The 27,319-nt window shown below is 42.4% G+C and overlaps 1 protein-coding gene across 2 annotated transcripts in view; it reads left to right on the top strand.

The window, feature by feature from the left end:
• TUSC3 (tumor suppressor candidate 3) overlaps positions 1 to 24,773 on the top strand; it is a 357,616-nt gene extending 332,843 nt beyond the window's left edge. Inside the window, exons 9-10 of one of the 2 annotated variants that reach the window (XM_040418803.1) lie at positions 18,804 to 18,894; positions 23,541 to 24,773. In XM_040418803.1, the coding sequence (XP_040274737.1) occupies positions 18,804 to 18,894; positions 23,541 to 23,556 (107 nt within the window). In that variant the 3' untranslated portion in view covers positions 23,557 to 24,773. Of the gene's footprint in view, positions 1 to 18,803; positions 18,899 to 23,540 lie in introns of both variants that reach the window. The other variant, XM_040418804.1, reaches the window with a different exon arrangement.
• The last annotated feature ends 2,546 nt before the right edge of the window (positions 24,774 to 27,319 follow it).

Here is a 27,319-nt window from a genome sequence, read left to right as displayed (position 1 = left end):
AAGTTGCATTGAATTGTGGCCTCTGGTATTGTCTCCTTAGATGTCCTTTTAAAACCATCTTCTGCACTTTCAAAAGAGGTTAAAGCAAGGGCTCAGATCACTGGGCAGTTATATATCAAGTGGTTGTGCATTTAAGAGGTGCATTACCGTTCATGGTCATAGCCTTAATGGTAATGTTTTTGACTAGGGGTGTGCAAGGCTTAAAAACACTGATTTAGGTCAGTGACCTCTGGTACATAGAGATTTAGGCTGGATTTACACAGCCCGGTGGAGCAGGTGATTGACGTGAAGGAAGCGTTCTTTCCTGCTTTTCAATAGAGCGCAGTATTCACATGCCGTGATCACCTCCACTGTATGGCGTCTGACTGTCATCTCTTGTCCTCATACAGATTCATTGTTTCTGAGTGCCGTTTAGACAGCACGATCTGTTGCCCAGAAATGATGATTCAGACGTCCGCACCAACAATTATTTCACTCGATGAATAAGTGTTTTGCTTGTTCATCAGGTGATCTGCGGCCCCTTTTACATGGGCTAATTATCTGGAACGAGTGTTCGTAAGATGATGGGGTTCTAGGTTTTGAATCCGACCAAGGACAAAATCTACATGGAGTTTGTATGTTCTCCCCGTGTTTGCGTGGGGTGACTCCGGTTTCCTCCCACACTCCAAAAACATATTGATAGGGAACTTAGATTGTGAGCCCTGCTGGGAACAGCAATCAATGATAATGTGTGTGAAGCGCTGTGGAATATGTCAGTGCTATAGGGATTCAAGGCATGGCAAACCCATGGGCTGGGTTTGAACTTCTTTTTATTATTTTTATTTATTTATTTATTCGCAGTTATTTTCTCTGCTTGTTGCAATGGAAGAAGCATTTGTGCACTGGATAGGGGATGACTATTAAATCAGTACAGCACAATGCTATCTCTGGCGGTTCCATGGGGTTTGAATGGAGCGACAACGCACATGCTCAACCACCGCTCCAATCTTGTGGTCAGACCCCAACTGATCTAACAGTTATCCCCTATGCAGTTTGTTCATACGGGAATATCTTTATAATCTGTAGATTTCTAGAACAAAATTTATATCTGATCGTTCTTTAATGCTTGTACACAAGTATTTACAATGTACATCAGGACACAGGTGTATATTTGACTCATTTGAATTTAAAGTTCATGATGCTGATCCTGATACTTTAAAGAACTTCTGGGACATGTAGTTCTGATCCCATTACCAACTAGAAAATCCTTGTCAACACAACAGAAAATACTGGCACATCACATTACAGCCCAGACTGTCAGGCTCTTCTGCGTGATCACTTTTATCCATTATTTAACTCAGCACAGTTACTGATTCTTGCGTTTTCCCCCTTATTGAGATGTACCTCTGCCGGGACAAGAAGTGGAAATTCCTCAAACCGTTTCTCGTTTCTTTATCCTTACTCCACAGTTCTCTTGAAATGTCTGTTTGCCCCATAAATAATTCTGGAGCATCTTTCAACTCTGTATTTTGCTGTTCCACTGTTATTAGTCACGGAAATGTATGAATAATATGGACAGCTGGGCATTACCACCCACATTGTCAGTAAAGTGGGTCTATACATATTGCATGAGAAATAACAGAGGAGCAGCACAGTAAGAGTTTGTCCCATTAAAAAAAAAAATCCCTTTTTTTTTTTAACCCCTTAAGGACTCAGCCCTATTTCACCTTAAGGACTTGGCCATTTTTTGCAAATCTGACCAGTGTCACTTTAAGTGCTGATAACTTTAAAACGCTTTGACTTATCCAGGCCATTCTGAGATTGTTTTTTCGTCACATATTGTACTTCATGACACTGGTAAAATTAAGTAAAAAAATATATATTTTATTTATAAAAAAAATACCAAATTTACCAATTTTTTTTTAAAAATTGCTAATTTCCAAGTTTCAATTTCTCTACTTCTATACTTCATAGTAATACCTCCAAAAATAGTTATTACTTTACATTCCCCATATGTCTACTTCATGTTTGGATCATTTTGGGAATGATACTTTATTTTTGGGGGATGTTACAAGGCTTAGAAGTTTAGAAGCAAAACTTGAAATTTTTCAGAAATTTTCAAAAACCCAATTTTTAGGGACCAGTTCAGGTCTGAAGTCACTTTGCGAGGCTTACATAATCGAAACCACCCAAAAATGACCCCATTCTATAAACTACACCCCTCAAGGTATTCAAAACTGATTTTAAAAACTTTGTTAACCCTTTACGTGTTCCACAAGAATGAATGGAAAATAGAGATACAATTTAAAAATTTCACTTTTTTGGCAGATTTTCCATTTTAATATTTTTTTTACATTTACAAAGCAAGGGTTAACAGCCAAACAAAACTCAATATTTATGGCCCTGATTCTGTAGTTTACAGAAACACCCCATATGTGGTCGTAAACTACTGTACGGGCACACGGCAGGGTGCAGAAGGAAAAGAATGCCATACGGTTTTTGGAAGGCAGATTTTGCTGGACTGTTTTTTCACCATGTCCCATTTGAACCCCCCTGATGCAACCCTAGAGTAGAAACTCCATAAAAGTGACCCCATCTAAGAAACTACACCCCTCAAGGTATTTAAAACTGATTTTACAAATGTCGTTAACACTTTAGGTGTTCCACAAGGGTTATTGGCAAATGGAGATAAAATTTCAGAATTTCAATTCTTTGTTATTTACAACATTCATCTGACAGGTTAGGTCATGTGATATTTTTATAGACCAGGTTGTCACGGATGCAGCGATAACTAATATGTATATATATTTTTTTTTTTATGTAAATTTTACACAATGATTTCTTTTTTTAAGCAAAAAAAATCATGTTTTAGTGTTTCCTTAGTCTGAGAGCCATAATTTTTTCAGTTTTGGGGTGATTACCTTGGGTAGGGTATGATTTTTGCGAGATGAGATGACTGTTTTATCTGCACTATTTTGGGGTGCGTGTGACTTTTTGATCGCTTGCTATTACACTTTTTGTGATGTAAGGTGACAAAAAATTGTTTATTTAGCACAGTTTTTATTTTTTATTTTTTACGGTGTTCATCTGAGGGGTTCAGTCATGTGATATTTTTATAGAGCCGGTCGATAAGAACGCGGCGATACCAAATATGTATATATTTTTTTATTTGTTAGTTTTACACAATAACAGCTATTTTTAAAAAAAATGATGTTTTAGTGTCTCCATATTCTGAGCCATAGTTTTTTTTTTTTTTTTTAGTGATTGTCTCAGGTAGGGGCTCATTTTTTTGTGGGATGAGGTGACTGTTAGATTGGTACTATTTTGGTGGGCAAACGCCTTTTTTATCGCTTGCTATTACACTTTTTGTGATGTAAGGTGCCAAAAAAATGGTTTATTTAGCACAGTTTTTATTTTTTACGGTGTTCATCTGAGGGGTTAGGTCATGTGATATGTTTATAGATCCGGTCGATACGGACGCGGCGATACCTAATATGTATACTTTTTTCCCCCTATTTTTGACCAATTTTTATTTGGCGAAAATAAAGTTTTTGTTTATTTTTACTTGAAACTTTTTGGGGGGGAAAACGTTATTTTTTTTCAACTTTTTTTTTCACTTTATTTTTTGTCCCACTTTTGGGGGTCTAATCCTTTACAATGCATTCCAATACTCTGCTACTGTTCAGTGCCGCTCTTTATTGCATCTCTCTCAATGTAGCTCACATAATCCCCAGAATAAGATCACACTTTTACTATTTGGGGGGGTCGATTACTATTCTGAAATACGCCTAAATTTGGCGTATTTCAGTCACAGATGGCGCAACGGCTAGTTGAGCCGCTACCTGCAACGCAACCCCGCTCAAGCCAGGTCTAAAATTGGAGATAAATCTGATTACAGGCCAAGGTAAGAAAGTGTTGTAATCTGGTGGAGACATTCCTCGGAAACCCTTGCTGTTTGTGGGTGAGAATTATCCTGCTGAAAAATGGCAGTCGGAAGTCCTGCCATGAGAGGCAACATGTGGCCGCAGGATGTCCTGCACATATCGCTGAGCTGTTAGTGTCCCTCACATCAGGTCTAGGGTTGACTGACTCTCATATGTGATGGCTCACCAGATGTTCACACCAATAGTTGGGGTACTGTGTCACTCCGCAGCAAAGGCAAGATTGAATTGCCTACAATGAGGCCTCCATACTCAAACCCGATCACTGTGACATCCCAAACAGAACTTGGATTCATCGCCAAAGACAGGACGATTTTTGCATCAGATGTTTCTATCTGTGTGTGTTAGGTCTTTTATCAATGACGTTTTAGACCCCGGTCTTAATAAAGGCCCATAGCTGGCGGTGGTTCCGCCAAAGTTATGAAGAGGCGCAGGCCAGTTCTAAATGTAAGCCATCTTCCGTGTCTTATCTTAAATTAAGACCATTTTCTACGCCTAAAACAGGCGTAGAAATCGATGAATGAGACGGGCCTACCAGCCTGTCCCCTTCCCGCCCACACACCACGTCCCCAAAATTTTAGACCTGGCTTGAGCGGGGTTGCGTTGCAGGTAGCGGCTCAACTAGCCGTTGCGCCATCTGTGACTGAAATACGCCTAATTTAGGCGTATTTCAGAATAGTAAATGACCCCCCCCCCAAATAGTAAAAGTGTGATCTTATTCTGGGGATTATGTGAGCTACATTGAAAGAGATGCAATAAAGAGCGGCACTGAACAGTAGCAGAGCACGTTCAGTACATGCACAGATACAAATCATATCAAATCCTTGGAAATGCACATGGATTATCGCTAATTACGGTGCTTTGTCTGTGCCAGCCAGTAAAGCACAGCAAGCATAAGAACTGTAGCGAGTGTTGTGGTGACTCAACCAACAATCAGTGTTACTAATGTGAGGCACATGGAGGTACTAAGTTATTAACCCCATGTGCCTTACTATATGTAGTAATGTCTTGCCTTGGTAGTATGTACAGCACATTGCTCAATGAGATAGAAGGGCCGTTAACTACAATATCAGATGTGAGTTATAGGTATTGTCTTCAGCATTTGGAAAGTCATGGAGTCTTCTAGAAAACCACAGAGAAGAAATTGTTATAGTAAGCAAGTTGTAGACATCAGCTCTGCTACTTCCATATAGCCTTAAAAAAAGTTAATGTTTTTGCATTATTTTTATTACTTATTTATTTTATATATTTATTATTATTTTTATATTTTTGGAAACAGACATAAAATATTAATAAACACTGACACTCGCCTTCCCTGGCTGCAGCCAGTGATGTACTGTTGTAGCTGAAACAGTGACGACCCATGCCCTGCTCTGGTGCAGCCACAACAATAACTCACTGGCTGCAACCCAGGGAGAGGCAGGAATGGCACCGCTGGATCGGAGGGTTTTTATTGTTTTATCAGGACCCGGGCTGTTTCCGTATATATAAAAAAAAAAAATTCATGTGGGAAACCCATTTAATTTATAGGTCATATTGGTATAATCATGTACCAGAACTAGAAGAATTTTCCTGATGTGCAATAATTTGAATAAGTATAATAATAATAGAACCGGAGACCGTGGCCTGTGTCTTATTTGCATAGATGTATGTCCTAATATTTGCAAATCGGAATTAGAAAAAAAACTTAGTTCCAAAGCCACATAACAGTTTGGCTGTAGATAGCAATGTGAAATGGCATTTCAATATCTTCTACACTAACCTCATTATTATGGAGATAGAAGCACTTACTTTTAGCTAAGCTTTGCAGTCAAACATAATTTTCTGAAGCGTAATAAATCTGACGTACACAGTGACTTGAATTAAGAAAGTAATCCCATATTACACTGTGTCTTCCTGTCATACACAGTTGTGTTCAGAGCTCCTAGCATTTATCCCATGTGAACATATGAAATCTGGTTTGATGTAGGTTTTATTTTATGTACTTATTTTTATTGTAATGCCCTATAGATGGCAATACTGTAAGCAGAGCAATGTTCAGACATAGCTCAAGCTACTGACTATAGCTGGTAGCGTGCTTCATCATTTCAACAAACTGCACCCTGTATCAGCAGGATAGCAATCAGCAGGCTATGAAATGTGCAAATGAAAGCATCTTCTCCAAAAAAAATATAACAGGGGGTATTTATCCTCCTACCATCTGCTTTGGATAGGTGATGCAAAATATTAAATGATATTGGCCCATCTCTACGTGAAAGCCTTCCGTGGAAGCGTAGGGGAAAAACACATTTTTATTGGGAATGTTATTATGTACTGCTGCTTGGTCTACAGAAAAGAAGTGTAGGAAATCCAGTCTTTCCTAGAAGTTCTGCACAGCAGCACATTGCATGATCCCAGCGTGGAAAATACCAGAAATCTGTAACAACGCCAGTTTTTACAAGACTGCAGGACTGGACTATAGCAATCATCTTTCCTGGGCACTAATGCTGTCTCTTGGTACTTAGAAACCCCAGTAGGGCCAAGAATATGGTCGGAAAGAATAATATTATGAAGCACTGGCAGGCAAGAAATATCCAGAAGTAAACTCGCCAATAAATGACAGGAACCAAATGATGGCAAACTGATGACAGCTATTAGCCCAGCAGTCCGTGCCGGCGCTGCTGCCCCTAACCGCGGGCAAGATCATCGAGCTCCCTCCTTCCCTGCCGCCGTGCTGACAAGCGCGGGCAGCAGATAGTTTAACTATGGTATCTGTGTTCTATGCCAGAGTTTCCTTCCAGCTGGAGACTTGTACTGGTGGTTGAACTTGCATGGGTGCGTCTCTCTCCACCTATGAAGCAGCACATACACGCCCTCTGTCTCACCAGCCTATAACTGGAATTCAGCAGGTATTTAAAGGCGCTTCCTACCACAGGAAGATGCCTGAGCAACCTCATGGTTTTAGCTTGTCTATCTCCAAGTGCTAAGGTGTCTCTCTTGTTTGCTTCACTGGGTAGCGGACCTTGCTTATTGAACTCCTGGACATTGCCTGTTTGCCGCCTGCCTCTGATCTCGGACTTCGTTTATGAACTTTGCCTGTTTGCCGCCTGACCTCGGATATCGTTTATGGACTTTGTTTACCGCCGGTCTCTGACCTCGGACTTCGCTTACTGACTTCGATTGATTGCCGCCTGTCCAGAACCGGAACTTTCTGGCCACTCAAATCCCCTTGGTGCTTGCACCGAGTACTTTGACCCCCTGGTCAGCTGCCACAGACTCGGAGACTGCTCTGGAGTAGCCCCTGGCAACTACCCTAACGGCCCAAGCCTATTCTCATCATCAGAGGCTCTAGTGAAGACCAGGTAGTGGCTTAGTTACGCCCCTCCAGAGTATACCCAGTAAGTGGCGCAGTGGGTCCACACCCACTTGCATAACAGTTTGCTCAGGCCATAGATCCCGCTGATCAGAACCCACCAAGCCTCACCGAACTGTGCCAGGAGTTGGGTCAGGAGAGAGAATGTCATATTCAGATTGTGTTCTATCTGCGCAATATGAACATACGCCTTAATGACCTGTCACCCACCAACCCTGCACCTCCAGCTCCCGCTGCGGCTAACCCGACACCAGCTCTGTCGACACCCTATGTGCCATGTTCTAGTCCTTGTTTGTCAGCTCCGCCACGTTTTGATGGAGACACTAAACAGTGCAGGGGATTCATTAATCAGTGCACTCTGCACTTTAAGCTGATGCTGCATCAGTTTATTTCTGACCGAGCCAAGGTCGCCTTTTTAATGTTGCACCTTACAGGAGAAGCCCTGGTCTGGATCAAACCACTCTGGGAGAGGAGTGACCCAGTCGTTATGAATCTATAGGCCTTCCTAGAGGCTTTCCGTAGGGTTTGACGAGCCAGGATGCACCACCTGCGTCTTCTATACTGCTGTTGCGCCAAGGAAGTCAGTCCGTGGGCCAATATACAGTCCAGTTCCAGACACTGGCCTTTGAATTGAGCTGGAATTGGGCTGGAATAATGAGGCTTTAGTGGCTGCCTTTTGGGAGGGTCTGTCCGGGAAAAATAAGGATGAACTAGCCGGTCTGGATTTTCCCTCTACCCTGGACGACCTTATTTCCCTGGCCACACGGATTGATCTGTGCTTCCAGGAGAGTGCTAAGGCGGTAGCAAGTGATAGTAGACCATATCAACCAGCGTCTCTCAGCCTTCTACGTCTGTGGCTGCGCCACAACCCTGGGGCAGGCTGACTGAGCAAGAACGTGGTCACCGTCGTACAAGGGGGCTTTGCTTTTATTGTGGCGGTGCCGGTCATCTTCTCTGTTCCTGTCCTCTGAAGCTGGGAAAACTTCCGAGCCTAGGGTCTGTTGGGGAGGTGACCCTAGGTGAAGACAATTCCTCTCCTCCTCTGACTCTGCCAGTAACCTTGTCCTTAGGCGATGTTCAATTTACGAAGACTGCGCTTTTGAATTCCCGAGCAGCAGGGAACTTCCTGCAACAATGCCTAGTGGATCGTCTTCAGATACCTGTTTGACGCCTGCAGTGTCCTCTGACGTTGGAGCCATTCCATCGACGGACGATATCTGAGTCCATACAGTTCATTCTGTAGAGAGTTCGTTCCTGGTCTTCTCAAGTCTGTCTCATCCTCTCCTCCTGGGACTTCCGTGGCTTCATGTTCATGAACCTGTTTTTGACTGGAGGTCCGGAGAGGTGCTTCGTTGGTGACAGTCCTGTTTTTGGAAGAGTCTTTCTTCTGTTCAGCCAGCTCAGTCACCTCGGCTACCACCCAGTCTCCAGTGTCTTCCAGCAGCCTATCATGTTTATGCTGACAAGAAGGAAGCAGAGACGCTACCTCCTCACAGGCCATATGACTGCCCTGTTGACTTGATTCCGTGCTCCTCGCCTCCTCGGGGACGCATCTATTCCCTGTCACCAGCATAGACTCAATCCGTGTCTGAGTATATCAAGGAGAACCTTAACAGAGGATTTATCCGCAAATCTTCCTCTCCAGCTGGTGCAGGTTTCTTCTTTGTAAAGAAGAAAGATGGCTCACTACGTCCATGCATCGACTACAGGGGTCTTAACAAAGATAACCTTAAAAAATAAGTACCCTCTTCCCCTTCCCCTAATTCCTGAATTGTTTGATCACCTCAGTGGATCTAAAGTTTTCTCCAAATTAGACCTACGTGGGCCTACAACCTTATCAGGATTCGCCAGGGGGATGAGTGGAAGACCGCCTTCAACACCCACGATGGTCACTATGAATACCTGGTAATGCCCTTTTGACTAAGCAATGCCCCTGCAGCATTCCAGGAATTTGTTAACGATATCTTAAGAGACTTGCTATATTCCTGTTTTGTGGTGTATCTAGATGATATCCTTGTTTTTTCTCCAGATTTGGCTACTCACCAGAAGCAGGTTTGTCTGGCCCTTCAAAGGTTAAGAGAAAATCGTCTATACGTCAAGTTCGAGAAATGTTCCTTTGAGCAGTCCTCTCTGCCATTCCTAGGATACATAATATCCGATACTGGTCTGCAGATGGATCCTGAAAAGCTGTCAGCGATTTTAAAGTGGCCTCGTCCTTCAAGTTTAAAAGCAATCCAGCGGTTCCTGGGATTCGCCAACTACTAGCTCCAGTTCGTGCCGCACTTCTCGTCCTTGACTACTCCCATCTCTGCCTTGACCCGTAAGGGAGAAAATCCTAAGAATTGGACAGCTGAGGCTAAATCAGCCTTCCAAGCCTTGAAGCAGGCCTTTTCTGCGGCTTTGGTTCTCCCTCGCCCTGATGCTAACAAGCAATTCTACCTGGAGGTGGATGCATCGTCTCTTGGAGCTGGGGTGGTGCTTTCACAAAAAGCTTCCTCCGGTAAGATGGTAACCTGTGGTTTCTTCTCCAGGGCCTTCTTTGCTCCTGAGAGCAACTATTCTATTGGGGACAGGGAGTTATTGGCCATCAGAATGGCACTTGAGGAATAGCGTTACCTTCTAGAGGGAGCATCTCATCCTGTGGTGATCTACACCGACCACAAAATTCTGACCTATTTGCAGTCTGCAGAAAGACTGAATCCCTGTCAAGCCAGATGGTCCTTATTCTTTGGCCGTTTTGATTTTGTTCTTCATTTCCGTGCCGCAGAGAAGAATATCAAAGCAGATGCTCTCTCGAGGTCCTTTAATGCTACTGATCGGGAGGAGGAGCCTCAACACATCATTGATCCCGCAAAAATTGCTGTTTGTCCTGTCAAGTTGTCTGAGATTCTGCCCGGAAATACTTTTGTTGCTCAGAACCTCTAGTCTGGGGTCATTCCTCAAAAATTGCAGGTCATGCCGGACTATGAAAGACTTTCAAATTCATTGCTCAATGGTACTGGTGGCCATCCATGCGGCAAGACATCCAAGAGTTTGTGTCACACCTGTGACAGGTGTTAGAATGTCTGAAAGACTGACTGCACATGAGTTATCTGACATCCTCTTTTAGTTTCACTTTGTCTGTGGGTTGCTGGTATGTCCACACCTTCTGTTCAGGTGTGGATCATGTGACCTTTACCTCTCCCTATTTAGTCTGACTCTACCCATCACTCCTTGCTCTGGATAGCTTCATTTGGTTTTGGAAGAGCTGGAGTGTGGTTCTTGTTGAAGTCCTGTTCATCCATCATCCTCAGAAGTTGTGTTCTGCTTGTTGTGTTTTGTATTCCCCCTTTCCTGGTTGTTTACTAGGCCTCAGCAAGACGCTGGTTCCTTCACCGGGAAAGGAACGGGTTGTCTCTGCCCTGTCATTACCTTTAGGGCATCCGAGGGTCACCAGGGTTTTCTAGGTTCCTGTGTATGGACATCTCTACCATCGAGAGGTGCCCATATGGATAGGAGTTAGGGCCAGGAGCAGTGTTTTATAGGTGGTGACCCTTTTCCTTCCCTAGCGGTGAGGCCTAGTGTCTTTCATCTTCCTTTTTGTTGTCTTTTGGTGTTCTCCCCTACTACATCCGTGACAGTTTGTCGCTGCATGTCCATCATGTGCGCAGTATAAAACCTCCAAGCAACGTCTAGCGGGTCTCTTACTTCCTGTTCCTGAGGCTTCTTGGCAACAGATAGTCATGGATTTTATTAATGATCTACCCTTGTCAATTTTTTGCTGTTTACGGTCAACATCCTAACATCCCACTCCCGGTGTCTTCTACTTCTGCTACCCCTGCAGCAGATGCAACTTTAACAGAGTTCTCTAAAATCTGGGAGGCGACCAGGGCAGCTCTGAAAGAGGCTTCCGTGCGCATGAAGGAGGCTGCTGATAAAAGACGTAGAGACTCTCCTAAGTTCCATCCTAGTGATAAAGTGTGGCTTACCTCCAAATACATTAGGCTTAAAATGCCCTCTTGCAAATTGGGTCCAAGCTTCATTGGTCCATTTGAGATCCTCAAGTAAATTAATGATGTTTCCTACAAGCTTAAGCTGCCAGCCTCTCTTCGGGTATCGAATTCCTTCCACGTCTCCCTGCTGAAACCTGTCATCCTGAATAGTTTTGTAAAAAACCTGTCTCTGCTCCTGTTGCGGTCAGTGATGAAAACATCTATGAGGTAAAAGCTATTCTGGGGTTGAGGAAGAGTAGAGATAAAACTCAGTTTCTTGCGGATTTAGAGAGGTTTGGTCCTGAGGAAAGATCTTGGGAACCTAGAGAAAACATTAATGCCCCTCCCTTTCTGAAAAAATTCTTGTCCAGAATCAGGCCTGAGGAGAGGGGGCGTAAGGCTCCCTCTTTCCCTGCTGCTGTGCTGACAAGCGCGGGCAGCAGATAGCTTAACTATGGTATCTGTGTTCCATGCCAGAGTTTCCTTCCAGCTGGAGACTTGTACTAGTGTTTGAACTTGCATGGGTGTGTCTCTCTCCACCTATGAAGCAGCACATACTGTACTGTACGCCCTCTGTCTCACCAGCCTATGGCTGGAATGCAGCAGGTATTTAAAGGCGCTTCCTACCACTGGAAGATGCCTGAGCAACCTCATGATTTTAGCTTGTCTATCTCCAAGTGCTAAGGTGTCTCTCTTGTCTGCTTTGCTGTTTACTGGACCTTGCTTATTGAACTCCTGGACTTTGCCTGTTTGCCGCCTGCCTCTGATCTCAGACTTTGTTTATGAACTTTACCTGTTTCCCGCCTGACCTCAGATCTCGTATCTCGTTTATGGACTTTGCTTGTTTACCGCCGGCCTCTGACCTCAGACTTCGCTTACTGACTTGATTGATTGCCGCCTGTCCTGACCCAGAACCTCCTGGCCACGCAAGTCCCCTCGGTACTACTAAACATAGCTTTTTGTGTGCGGTTGGTACTGGGACAGATATGAACAGGAGATGCTAAAAATACTGAGTGACCACACCACATATAAAACACTGAAAGGAAATCCTGTAATTGAAAATAAAAGGGAACTGAAAAAGCTCCTAGATAGAGGGTTGAAACAAGAAATCCTAGATAAGAGAGAATATAATTATTTAAATAATACACATCCCAACACACCAGTTATCTATTTTTTTACTGAAAATACATAAGGATTCTGAAAACCCCCCCTGGGAGACCAATTGTCTCCGGAATGGGATACTGTTGTCTCCCATTATTTGTACAATGCCCATACCTATATTGTTGAAAATTGTCCCTGTGTCGTGGGGTAACTATGATGATAGTTGTATTCTTCCATCTCTTTAAATGGGTGTATCCTTGTTTATATATCTTCTATTCTACTACAGAAATTAGTGAGTTTGCATTTCATTTTAGCAATAATGAATCTCATTGCATTCAGTCCACATGAATTTACAAATTTTTCCCAGTTACTTAGTTCCTCCTTGTCATTAGAGTTTAAAGTGAGTTGCCACCTCAAGCCTTCTGGGATTTTCTAATCTCTTTAGCCATCAGGTGTTCCAACTCCTCAAAAATACCATCAATGTGGTTAGTCTGTTGAACATCTTTACTTATATTAAAACTTCTTCCACATTAAGGTGCATATTTTCCCTAAAATCAAATATATCCATCTTAGTATGTATTTAGAAACCAACACGCTTGGACCTATACACACAACTACTAAACAGAGCGTTTTGGTGCGGTTCCTAAAATTAATCAAAAGCTGCAGTCCCAGAATCAGGGAGTAGGTCCGTTCTCCCTATAATAATAGCACATAAAAATGAAGTTTGGGTCCGTGCTGAAGGTGCTTTAAGTAGAGGTCAGTTCACACATAAATCCCTTTTCCAGAGCATTTTTCCTCAGTCTCCGGTTTCAGCCCCCGTGTTTTAAAAAATATACAGAAACTGTTAAAATGCAAATAGTGTATTGAGAACCAATCCCAGATTACCTGGGGGTTGGGATATAGGTGTGAACATGTGATTAGTGTGACGGAGTAATAAATACCACCCCAATGAAAGCAAAAAATGTGACGCCCCAGACGAAGCAGGTAGGGAAACTCGGGTCGGGCAGGAATACAATTTTTTATGTGCGATGTTAAAAGAACAGAGTTTGTAAGTATAGTAAAACACAGAGAATCCTTTTACTTGCGGGTCTGCACTATGTTTTTTTTCCTTTTGAAGGGATAACAACTGTTTCTGCTGCCGGTTGATTCAGACATCGAGGGGGCTGAAACCAGAGACTGAGGAAAATTGCTCTGGAAAAGGGATTATGTGTGAACTGACCTCTACTTAAAGCACCTTCAGCGCGGACTCGAACTTCATTTTTCAGTCCCCTTGGTGCTTTCACCAAGCACCGTTACTCACCTGCCACTGACTCAGGGACTGCTCTGGAGTAGCCCCTGGCAACTACCCTAACGGCCCAAGCCTATCCTTACCATCCGAGGCTCTAGTAAAGACCAGGTAGTGGCTTACTTACGTCCCTCCAGAGTATACCCATCAGTGGCGCAGTGGGTCTACACCCGCTTGCATAACAACAGCACAAACCGATAAAGGAGATGTCAGTCAAGCACTGGAGCAGACGGAAGATGGTGATGGTATACAGATTGAGAGCAGATGAATAACTGTGAACAAAATATAGATGACACTGACAGAAACTGACCCTAATCAGCAATACTACTACAGCAAGACAACAAGAAGAACCTAGGACCCAGAAACGAGTCAAAAATCAAACTCCGTAAACAGACAATTAAAGGGTACCTAAACCTTTAAAAAAAAGGGGCATAAGCTCCAGTCTGAACGCTCCTCACTGAACGCATTGCATCTCCAACTTAATTAACCAAGCTGAGGAAGTGGATCAATTTGACCTAGAGTTGAAGTTTAAGCCAATTGCAAAGCAAGCACCCTAAACAATGCCAGTAAATAGGAAACAATATGGAAATCCTTGCTGTTCATAACAAAAACAATGAATGACCAAAGAAAGATAAATGTAACCTATAATGGTAGATAAATGTTTTTTGTGTGATCCACAATACCGCCGGCAGCTGATCTCTACCATGGATGACCTCTTGACGAGAACTTTGCATGTTCTTGTAGCAGGCACTGATAGCATCTCCTAGCTTCCTAACTATGGTGGGTTTGGAGATTTATTCCTCATTTGTTTTGTGCCACGTCAGCACAGATCATCTGTCTTTCAGAAATACTCAATTGGGCATAGATAGATTTGCCACCCCGCATAGTGTCTGCAAACATCTTTCCTCTTCTGAAGTACATTTGGCGCAGAAGCCTGAAAAAACTGATTGATTGATTTTTTGACTGATTGATTTTAGAAAAAAATGGACATTCGGGCCTGAATAAAAAGTTATCAATCCTTCCTTGAGGATGCAGTAGTATTGAGAAGTCTTCTTGCTGTTCAAGGCCGGTAGCTCAGTGATAAATTTGGCTTCCCAGAAATGCCACCTTTTCCGATACGAATATCGGTCTGTCTCCTGTAAAGGCTCAAAGAAATGTTGGCATAACCTTTATAAGAACCAGAGACAAATCCCATTTTGGAAAAGGGTTGACTCTAGGTGAACACAGTTTTCGAAAGTCACTGTTAAACGTTTTTTTAAAAAACTTACCTAGGAAGGCCAAAAGAACGGAGACCTGGAGTCTGATTGTACTGGGACTCTAAGTCTCTTCTCAAATCCATTTTTGCAGGTATTGGATGGTATCTCTGAAAAATGGTTCAGCCACCAGTATTCTTATTTGTACGCACTATCTCTTGAAGTGGACGCTATAAAGTCTTGTACTTTATGTGTTGCTTTTCCTCCAGCAGCCAGGTGGGTGGAAACTGAGTCATCCTCAGAAGCATCCACCAAGGGCTCTCCTCTGCTAGAATGGTATGATGACTATTACAAATGCTCCGACTTGTCTGACCTTTGATAAGAGTTTTGAGACCTTCTGCATAGGATTAAACACAAACCAGAAATTTTATGGTATGGACAAGGTGTTTAGTAAGCATGGTTTGTTGTGTCAATAGATCGAGCAAAATTTCACAACCTTGGCATTGGCTTTGATCACTAGCAGGTTGATCTTGGTCACCTTGCTTTACCAGTCGAGCAAACACTTTTGGATTAATTGTCCTCTTGCTTGGAATCATCTGGTAACTTCTGAGACAATCTGCCCATACCTTTAGTTCGCTAATGTGGACCACTGACATATTTTCAATGCATTCCTCCACTCAGGTCAAGACCCTCACTTTCTTAATGTAAGTAAGTCACCATAGTGGCATTGTCTGACTGGACTCTTACAGCTGTGGTCAACAGCAACTGTTGAAAGTGGGGAAGAGCTATAGAAACCACTATCTGTCCCTGGCATTGGAGGATAATGCCTTCTCATTGGAAGTTCAGAGACCTTGATTTTTAGGTCCAGAGACAAGGGGACCCTTCTGATGGATGCACTGGTAGTAAAAACTACTTACTGCAGGAGTCATGAGTTGTGCCTCTGCCATGTTTGAAATTTATCTGTAAAAAGTAAGTTTCAATTCTGTTGATGCAACAATTCAGATTGATGGTCTGCTCCAGGGAGTTCTTTGACTGGTTCAAGCTACTAATCAGTTTTGTCTGAAGGGGCCTAAAATACCACTAGTCTACAGGATGTCTTATTGTTGCAGACATTAGGCCAAATAATGGAAAGACTTGGCTCATGGAAACAGGACTAGGTTCCCACTGACTCTGAATCTGAGAGGTCATGGAAGACACAAGTTTCTTGAGTTTTCTTGCAACTTAATGCAAGAAAACTCCCCTTCAGATCTAAGTAGACCACCATATTGACGTCTAGCTCTGAGAAGTCCTGGGAGCTGTAGAGAATATTGAAATTGTTGGATATTCATACCCCAGCTGATGGCTAGCTTTAAAAAATTTCTGTGGGCCTAGACTAGTGAAACATGCAAATAAACATCCTTAAGATCCAGACTTAACATAGTATCATTTCTTTCTTTCAGGGACAAAAAATTGATTATCTTCATTCTGAACCATTCTTCTAAAAATGTATTGATCATGAGATGATGGCCCTGAGCCCCCATCTTGTTTGGGTATTAGGAGTATATGCCTATACTCCACTGTTACTCTGGAACCCCCTTTAAAAATTCTTTAAAGAGAACTCATTGAAGGCTTAAAGTATGGAGAGTTTTCTTGCAGTATGCATAAGCAAAGTGGTAGAAACAAAGTTGTTTCTTGAAGGACAACAATAAAGGATTATGTAACCATGTTTTACCAGACTTGTAAGTCATGGATCGTGAACTAAGGGTCCATTCACACGTCCGTGGAATGGGTCCGCTTCCGTTCCACAATATCCGGAACGGGTGCGGACCCATTCATTCTCAATGGGGCAGGAATAGATGCGGAGAGCACCCTATGTGCTCTCCGCATTTCCGAGCTCAGCCCCGATCTTCCGGTCCGCAGCTCTGGAAAAAAAATTGAACATGTCCTATTCTTTTCCGCAATTGTGGACAAGAATAAGCAGTTCTGTGCGGGTGCCGGCCGGGTGTATTGCAGATCCGCAAGACACTACGGACGTGTGAATGAACCCTAAGTGGAGAGGGGAAGAAAGAGGCTTATTTTCTCTCATAAGATATATTGCAAAGTTTCTTATATTCACCTTTACTATTGATGCAAATTTTGCTGAATGGTTTGTGACCAATTAAGCTTCTCTTTCATAGTGTAACATTCACCTGATTGGATCTTGATCTGTTCTTGTTGCACCCAAGGTCCACTCCTTTCTGGGGCCAGCCCCTCCCTCTCTGCTTTAATTGACAGGGCCAGGCAGTGGAAAAGCAGCCATGAAGGTCACTGGAGACAGGTTCGCTTTAAAGACAGAGGGGATCATTTATCAAACCAAATACGTTAGGTTTTTGGTCTAAAAACGTTCGCCAATGCAATGTTTATGTGACACAAAAACAATCTCAAATGATAAATGACTAGTGATGAGCGAGCACCAAAGTGTTTGGGTGTTCAGGTACTCGCTCCGAACATATAGGGATATTCATGCGCTCGGCCGAGCACCCAAGTATAATGGAAGTCATTGGGAGACAACCAGGCACCCTTTACTCGGATGAGGGGAGGGTGCCTGGTTCATAGGAAAAGGTCTGAAAGTGATGGAAACACCTTGGAAATCAATCAGGAACAGCAGGGGGACAATGTCTGGATGCATCTTGGACTCCAATGTCGCTGCTGGGAACCATGTTGTACGCCACTTTTGCAGACCGACAAAAAAACCGCCCAAAACCCCGCCCGCCCCCCCAAAAAAAAAAATCTTTTTAGAGGAAAAATTGTTAAAAGTATTTAAATGTGTCCCAAATACAAATAATTCTCTGCTGGAATACTGTATATACGGTTGCGGCTGCTGGAGTACTGAATATAACGGTTGTGGATTGAACGCACACACAGATGTGGCACAAATTAGGTTAATTTCCCAAGAAAAAATAATATTCTCTGGCGCGGTGTATATCTCACTAGCAGGCACACTCTAGCGAATAAGCCCCTTTTTATAATGTCTGCTAAACACGCTGCTTTCTGATGGCGTACTGTAGATCTCACTAATATCAAATCTTTCTGTCTTTTAAAAGCTTTTGGGTACTTAAAAAAGCCATTTTCCAGCCCTGCACTATCTGTCCCTTCCTGAAGACGCCTGACCCTGATACTGCTGAATTTAACCCCTGGTAAAAATAAATAAAAAATGGTGCTGCACTGCTGTCAAACACACACTGTAGTCCTTAAGAGGACTGCTTGGTCTTTCAATCGTTTTTTTGGAGTTAAATCTGTGAATTTCCAGCAAACCGCTATCTGTCCCTGCCTACTGTCTGCTCTCCCTGACGCTGAATGATCCGAGCGCGGGACGTCAGCTCCTATATAAACTGGTATCACGTGTTCCGGCCAGCCAATCAGTGTAAGGCTAATAGCTAACATGGCTATGGCATTACACTGGAGGGAATTACTTACCTGAACGTTGATTGGCTGCTTAGGAGGCACCAAATGTGCGGGGAGGAGACTCAAGCAATGCGACGAGCACACGTGGTATTCGGCCGAGTACCGCCACATGTCAAGCACAGCGATGCTCGAGCCGAATCGGTACTTTGTCGAGCATGCTCGCTCATCACTATAAATGACCCCTAGAATATTTCTGTAGAAAACTAATAAATGGGCTAACTAGCCCAGAACAAAATGGTGCCCAACAAGCTATTGCAAGGTTTGTGTTTGTGCTACCACCTGGGGCATGCCATACTGGCACCAAACAAAACGGTTGCCAGATACAAGAGCAGTGCATGTGCCAGAAAACCAGCACATGTGCAGATACAGAAAGCAACAGGGTATGCTTAGAAATTGGCCTTCGTAAGACCTGCTACCCATATCACTACCCTTATGTATGTATATGCCGCTTTGCAAAGCATTTAGGAAAGAGCCATTTATGCATAGTTTTTTACATATTAACAACCCCTACTTGTGTGTGTGCATGTAATAGTGGTTTAATCTTGATTATCTTTTCAGTTATTTGTCTAGTGGGACTGGGCCTTGTGGTCTTCTTCTTCAGTTTCCTCCTGTCGATTTTCCGCTCAAAGTACCACGGTTATCCATACAGGTATGTTCTGGTGTCCACTTTAACTTAAAAGTTTTTACATACAGTACATTGTCAGGAATACAGGATATTGTTTTACTGTACTTTTTGTGGAATTTTTTTTACCTGTTATTTGTTTTATATACATTAATCATCCACATCAATATGACCACTAACCGGTGAAGTGAATACCATTGATTATCTTGTTGCAATGGCTCCAGTCAAGGGTGTGACATATTCGGGCACAAGTGAACAGTCCGTTCTTGAAGTTGATGTGTTTAAAGCAGGAAAAATGGGCAAACATTGATATTTGAGTTACAACTGGGTCAGAACATCTCCAAAATGATAGATCTTGTGGGTTACTTCTGGTATGTACTATGTGTTAGTGGAATTTCCACATTAGACTTCTCTGGCAACCAAAAAGATACGGTAACTTATGAGTCGGCGTGCTTATCTTTTTGCGTAGAGGGCTCCCATTAGCTTAAATGTAGAGTGACAGCATATGCCCATTTTCATCAAGCCCAGGACTGGGTATCCCAGTTGGTGATCTCAACAGTTTTACCCTTACATTCAGACTTTTATCTAGTTGACAAGCCATAAAAATATTTGGCAGGAAAACCTTTTTAATTGCTTCAACAGGTGAATTTAGAAATTAGCATTACATTAGTAGAATTTTGCATTAGTAGAAATTTGCATTACATGGGCTACGTTCACATATGTGTGGTGAACTCTAGTAGACTGTTCCGGCAAAGGAACAGACTGATGGAGTTCATTGTATTCGGCATAGCTGGGTAGGGGCCGCTCTCTGCTGGATCCCCATTGACTACTATAGGATCCGTCCGCTTTCTAGTATAAATGCTGGGTTTTCGGCCAGACAAAAAGTTCTGCGTGCACGAGTTCGCAACGGACCAATTTTTCACATGTTGGATATGACAGGACATTGCCGGCAGTATTAACGTGGTTCCTGGGTCTTTATGACTATTGCATGTAACATATTTACTCTAGCATCATGGCACCCTGCAAAGGACAGATGTACTTGGCCTGTAAATGGTGATGCTCAAAAGTACACCAGGTGCCTAAAATGCAGACTACATGTGATAGATTGTGAAGTGATAACCCGCACCACTGATCCCATAAATTCATTATAAAATAAAGGTATACAGTGACTGACTGGTCTTCATCCATATTTCATGGAGATATGTTCCTGTATATAATGAAGACCCTAACCCCATTCTCATAAATTTGACAAAAATTTACTTTTCCCTTTTGTTTTTTAATCACCATATTTAGTTAATACTTTTAGAAAGCCAATTGCTTCTGTGATAGATTTTTTTTCACATGAATGCATTATCTTTCTGAATTCTCATATTATACAGTAGTTTTCTAATTACAAGGATAAATAATCAAATTTCATTGGGTCTGCGATTTGGTGAGCAGACCACCAGTGTCACATCAAGAGCTGGAGCATAGTGGAATTGTGATTTTCTGCTATAGCAGATGAAAACAACACATTATTTTTCTCAAATGAACTGTGTGCATTCATTTGAAAAGGCATTAAACGGAACAGAACATTTCTAAAATTCTGAAATATGTGAGTGCAGGAATGCCTTGCAAGGCTAACGACTGTAATTTGCATTTACACGTGTCAGAGTACACAAGTGCCATGCATAATTAACTTTATATTCAGGTTTACAGGTTTAAAAGGCCTATGGATAATTATTCTGATGGTTTTACATGTAATTTAGAGATGTGGAAATTGGTTCTTTGATGTTATGCTATCTTCAATTACTCTAAGCCTTGCTGTCACCTCTGAGGCTTATTCACAAAGGCAACAATGTCATACTGATCTTATTGAAATTAATCGTTCTGACGTTTGTTCTACAAAATACACACACCTCACAAAGGAATGAATTTGTTATATTTTACTTTTATTTCTCTACACTGTGCATATCTTCAGATTTCCAGGCTCTGTGGTCCTATTCTAGCTGTCTAATTAATTGTATAGTTCAGGCATGGCCAACCTGCTGTTGTAAAACTACAACTCCCATCATGCCCTGCTGTAGGCTGGTAGCTGTAGGTAGTCTGGGCATGCTGGGAGTTGAAGTTTTGCAACAGCTGGAGAGCCTCAGGTTGGTCATCCCCAGTATAGTTCATCGCTGGTTAGATTGGATTGGATTTAGTGTAGTCCTTCAGAACCTTGAATACTAACGTACAGCATGAAGATGGGTAAGATCCAAGATGTTAATCTTGGGGGAGTGGGTTCCAACTCAGATCCACCCAGTAAGTCCAGCCTGTAAGAAAAGTCAGTGCCCTGGACTCTTTTTGCAAGTTGGATGTCCAGCAGTAAGAGTCAATATTGAAAAAAATGGATATGTGGACATCACAACAGGGTTGTGCCAGGATCTAAAGAGGTTTTCCAGGCTCCTGATATTAAAGACCTATCCTCAGGATGTATTTCATTTCATATTACTTGAAGGTACTGGTCTAACTTAGCTTTTTGCTGTGCTGTACATAAGGTAAACTAACAATAGTGCTATAAATACAAATGCTGTATGGTTAATAGTAAAGGGCCCTTTACCCGTCCTGAGAATCGCACAGATTATCACTAACGAGCGCTCATAGTAATGCTCGTTAGTGATGATAAAGCTGATTACCCAATGAATGAGCAAAACACTTGTTCATCGGGTAATTGAATCGCTTGTGCGCACGCAAAAATTATAATTTCCCGGTGGGAGAACGTGTGGTGTAAACACGATCTCCTGCCGGAAAACAACGAGACAGATTGGGAAAGAGCGATGGCATTTTTAATTTTTTTTGCAATGGAACTCTATGGTGCCATCTGTCGGAATATAAACTACAGATTGTCGTGGTAATGAAAAGCAGAAAGTGCTCAACCCCATATGCAGTGGCGCATCTATACCGGGGGGGGCAGATCCTGCACTTGTGGTCCGCTGCTAATGGCAATCCCCAGCAAAAATGCAATCAATGGAGGATGCCCGAAGCGGACCACAAGTACCACAATAGACATCCTACAGAGGATAGCAAATGTGTGGATGTGATAAACAATCAAACAAAATAAAAATAACTTTTACTAAGACAGGTGGATTCTGCGGTCTTACTAAACCCTCATACTGATGTAAAATTAGATTAGCCAACATATCCTACTGTGGAGGACATGTCTGAGACCGAGCACCGCGCCAAGGTTTCTCAAGTAGCTCGGGACCTAACGCTAAACCTACTTGTGCCGTATGGGCAATACCAGGAGCCAGTGGGCAAATTACAGGCGCACAAGGTCCGACTCACAACAAACTCCCAGTTACCTCCAGCATGTGACCAGCATACAATGGGAGGAGGGAGAGAGCTCTGAGCCCCACCCAAGACTGGCTGATATAGCCCGGGCCTCACATGTGCACCAGAATGCTGTCTGTGGATGGAAATAAAGGCACATTCAGACTAGGAGTTTCTACACCTCCAAAAAATTCAATATACAAACTACAAATTGGCGTGGTAATGAAAAGCAGAAAGTGCTCAACCCCATATGCAGTGGCGCATCTATACCAGGGGGCAGATCCTGCACTTGTGGTCCGCTGCTAATGGCAATTCCCAGCAAAAATGCATAAAATGGAGGATCCCCGCAGCGTACCACAATAGACATCCTACACAGGATAGCAAATGTGTATCCAGTCTTCGATGGGGCTCAGAGCTCTCTCCCACTGTAAGCATGGCTGCATGCTGGAGGTAACTGGGAGTTTGCTGTGAGTCAGACCTTGCGTGCCTGTAATTTGCCCACTGGCTCCTGGTATTGCCCATATGGCACAGATAGGTTTAGCGTTAGGTCCCGAGCTACTTGAGAAACTTTGCCGCGGTGCTCGGGCTCAGACATGTCCTCCAAGTAGGATATGTTGGCTAATCTCTCAATTTTACATCAGTATTAGGGTTTAGTAAGATCACAGAGCGCAGCTGTCTTTGTAAAAGTTATTGTTATTTTGTTTGATTGTTTATCACATCCACACAATTGCTATCCTGTGTAGGATGTCTATTGTGGTACTTGTGCCAGGTCATTTGTGGCACCCTTTAGCAGAGACAGCTGATACTACGTGTGTGAATTTATAGGTTTTACAACCCGAAGTGTTAATTTCCATGGATTAATACTTAAAGGGGTTGTCCATCTTCATTTATTTTAATGTGTCCACAGCCAGCTGTACCTGTGGAGAAATCCATACTCGCTTCCTCCTTTTACGGCCCCCTGGCTTTTTTCACTGATCTTTCTATCCCTGTCTTTAAACTTCCATGTGCATGGGGGCTCCTGCACCACTGCAGCCAGTGACTGGCTCCAGCAGTGATGTGTCCCCAAGCGACTTGTCACTGCAGAGCCACATGCCACTTGGGACATGTCACCATTGAGACCGGTTAACCGTTCCACTGGCACACTAGACCCTGTCCACATAGAAGTTGACATACGGGGACTGAAAAACCAGTGAAGGAAGGCAAAATGCAGCAGTGGTAAAATGTTATATTCTTAAAAATGTGTTTAGTTGTTCCATATTTTTATACCGATAAAATTATTGATGTTAATGTTATTATAAAGTAGGCTAATAAGTATGATGTAATTAATAACATTAATAATACCAGCGCATTCACGCCTAATGAATTCTGTTTTCTTTTTTCAGTTTTTTAATTAAATGAAATATACCAGCTTTCCCAAGATGTCACCGTTTATGCTGAAGACAAAGCATTTCTGCTGGAACAAATGGCATATATATTAATTATTCTTGCGCCGCTTGCTGTTTGTTTGCTTTATGTTTTAGTCCGGTGGTGTATTAATTTGTGAGTGAATTTTTATTGTTAATGAAAATGTAATTAGAGTTTTTCATGGAACCATAGAATACACTGATCTTTGTAAATATGCATTTCCAGTAGCAAAACTCTCCAAACTAAATGTAGAAGGTTTACAGCATAGAGGATCCTTCACATGCAGTTTTGTTCCGGAAGTTGTTTTTTTTCTCCAAAAGAAAAAAAGCCAGACCTGATCAGCGTTTTGTAGTGTCTTTTAGATGTTTTTGTCTGTATCAGGTCTTATAGCACCTGAATTTTTATTTTATTTTTTCATTTTGGCATGCCTGGAATTTTTTTTTTTTTTAGATTAAAGTTTGTGTCCCCCTCTGATGTCACTTTCTCTGTAGTGTTGAACGGGGGAAAAAAAGAATTGGTAAAAAAGCAAAAAAAACACTAACACACATTGTGCATTCATTTTTTTAAAGCAGCAAACAAAACCATATAGGTGTATGGGAGAAAAACGCCCGACCAGAGCATGCTGTGATTTGAAAGAAATGCCATTGGCCCTAAAGACGCAACTCAAGGGTGAAGAAACAACACATAGCTTTTTGTCCTGCATTTATCATATTTAGACTATAAGATGCCTTTTTTTTGGCTGGAAAAAATCTTGCTAAAAAGTGCCTGTGTCTTATAGTCCACAGTCACGGGAGCCCATCAGTGTCAGACTAACCACTTCCCCCCCGACCTCTTCTTTAATGATCCGGCAGAGCAGTTCATGTAACGCTGTGTCCGATCATTGAATTTGCTTCTTATAGCACCCTCTTCCTTGACTGTAAGGACTGTCCAGCGCACCCTCTTAGAGCAGAGCAGCCAAGTTGCTTTCTCCGATTAACCTCGTCTTCCTCATAGCCATTAGTCCTCTTGATCTGACAGACAGGAACACTTTCACTTGATTTCTGCCCCCCTCACAGATAACGGGGATATATTGTAACTGTGTGCAGTGTATTCTGATGGACACTGCTGACCACTGAGCCGTAGCTCGAGCTGTTACTGCTTTCCCTACAGGGGGTCCCTTACTGGTGTGAGAGGAGGGGGCAGCTTGTGAAGGACCCAAGATCAAAGAACATGCCCACTGCTGGTTGCAAAGCTGATGTTCCCACATGTGGTTTATATCCAGAAATACAGTGACAGCCATTTAACCATAGAAAATAAAGCAATTGTGACCAGCGTCTTCTCGTTTTTTGCAGGTTTAATTCGATCAACACATCAAACAAGGCAACATTTCGGCTTATACCAAGCCTTTCTCAAGCCATAATATACATCACACATTGTGAGTTTAAATACATACAGAATAAGGGGTTGTAACAATTCTTTCTGTTAGGATAGACGTAATGTACGTGATACAAGGTCATGTGCAGTGGATTAATGGAGACGCTGAGGAGACATACGGCAGTGGCCATCTTGCAGCTCACACGCTTACGAATATTCCGGAGGGAACATGTAAGAGGCTGTTCTTTGTATGGAGGGATTTACAATCCACATTATGCAAATGCGTATGATTGATTTTTAATATGACACTACTTATATGCAAATGACTGGTGAAAGAATTGTTACAACCCCTTATTCTGTATGTATTTAAACTCACAATGTGTGATGTATATTATGGCTTGAGAAAGGCTTGGTAGAAGTCTAAACGCTGCCTTGTCTGATGTGTTACTCAAAATAAACTTGCAAAAAAGAGAGGATGCTGGTCACAATTGCTTTATTTTCTATAGTTTGTAGCGGAAAGGAGCCTGACCGCTGGTGACCGTGGATCGCTTCTATAAAGTGGGAAGTTGGTGCTGTCTTCAAACAGATTGCTTTGGAGCCATTTAACCCCATGGAATCTTTTAGTAAAAGAGATACCGAACCTCCTGTTCCATTTTAGGGTGACAGTCAGGGCTTCCATCAGCTCTATAAAATTGTGCGATACTTGTACACACCTGTTAATTAAATGTAATTAAAGGTCTTGCTGATCTGGTTAATAAGAGGTACAGACCACAGTTACAGAGGTTATAAAAGCTAAACGTTTCCATTGCTTTTGAGTACAGGAGAACCACAGCATGCAGCACCATTCTTACCATTATGTTAGCCTAAAAAATAAGACCTCTGATGCAGTGCCTACCACAAACATGCAGGTAAAGACAATATAATCGTTACTGACAATACTGAAAACTGGCACAATAGAAGAGCTGATAAAATAAAATAAAAAAAAACTTTATACTAGGATACAACACTACCTGGAAAACCACCACCTAAATCATACAACGTGTGTGAAAACCCTCATGTAAAGGGCATTGTAATCACAAGATGGTAATTGACCCCCTTTATGACCAGACAATACTTAATTTTAGTACATGTGGCTTTTAAAAACAACTTTTTTTTGTTTGGTTATTTAAATCATTTTTTGTCTTTTTTTCCTCTGATACACAGGCAGTGATAGCTAGTTTGCCGTGTTCGCCCGCGAACACATGCGGGCTGCCATCTTAAATCACAAGTCCGGCGATGCACAGGTAAGTCCTTCATCGGGCTGTTCTCAGAACTGCCTGCTCCCGGTGACCACATTTGTTTCAGACCGGCTCCCGGCAAAGGCACAGGTAAGGACTTACCTGTGCATCGCCGGACTTATGATTTAAGATGGCAGCCCGCATGTGTTCGCGGGCGAACACGGCGAATTAGCCATCACTGTACACAGGCTTTATATTTATGCCATTTTTGTGGTTTTTTTTATACCCAGGAAAACGTAGGAAATTTTTGTAGCTCAAAGTACACCTTAAAATATATATTTAAATTGTGTCCCCTAATTGCCATGACGTCCAGAGTCTCTATGATGACACTTTGCTTTAATTGGCTTGTCTCTTCACAGAGCAGTCTACAAGACTAGGCTAGGTTCACATCTATAGTGGAGGTTCCTGCAGAAACCTTCATCGCAGAGATGAACAGAAAAAAATGACAAAACACCACTGCATGCGTTGTATTTTGTCCAGCCAAAATGCCGGTTATCCATGCCAGAAACCCAATGGACTCCTTTTATATGGGATTGTCGGACGGTGGCCAGCATATGCTGGATTCAGCAAATCTGGTTTTCTGTACCTAAGACGGAAAAGAAAAATAGAATTTCACCATAGATGTGAACCATGGCTGTTGTGTGTGGTAACTGCAGACCAGTCCGATTTACTTTACTGGGGCTGCGCAGCAATACCAGACCCAACCCTTGGACAACGTGTGGTCCTGTTTCAAGAAAACGCTGCCTTGTTTTTCTAATCCAAGCTACCGTGGATCCAAGCTACCGTGGATCCAAGCTAAGTGGGTCCAACACCTGTGAAAATTAATTTGCTGGGGGAAGTTGCAGTCAACTGATCATTTTCCCTGCAGTGACCAGTGGGGTCAGCCTCGGATTTTTGCCACCGTTTCCACCGTGGATTGTTCAGAATACATTGTGTGATTATACACTATATGTTAATGGTTTACAGCACTGTCTATTTTAAATATTTCTTTGTTACACTATTTGTTAATCTTATGTTATCCAGTGTATAATAGAAGATTAGGAACAATAATCTCATGTTTCCAGGTGATTTTTATTATGTATATTTCATTATTTATTACAGTTGGTTAATGGTAGATATGTCTACTG

Source organism: Bufo bufo, chromosome 2, assembly GCF_905171765.1.
Source record: "Bufo bufo chromosome 2, aBufBuf1.1, whole genome shotgun sequence".
NCBI lineage: Eukaryota > Metazoa > Chordata > Amphibia > Anura > Bufonidae > Bufo > Bufo bufo.
The sequence above is the reverse complement of the archived record's forward strand: the minus strand, read 5'-3'. Positions and strand labels throughout refer to the sequence as shown.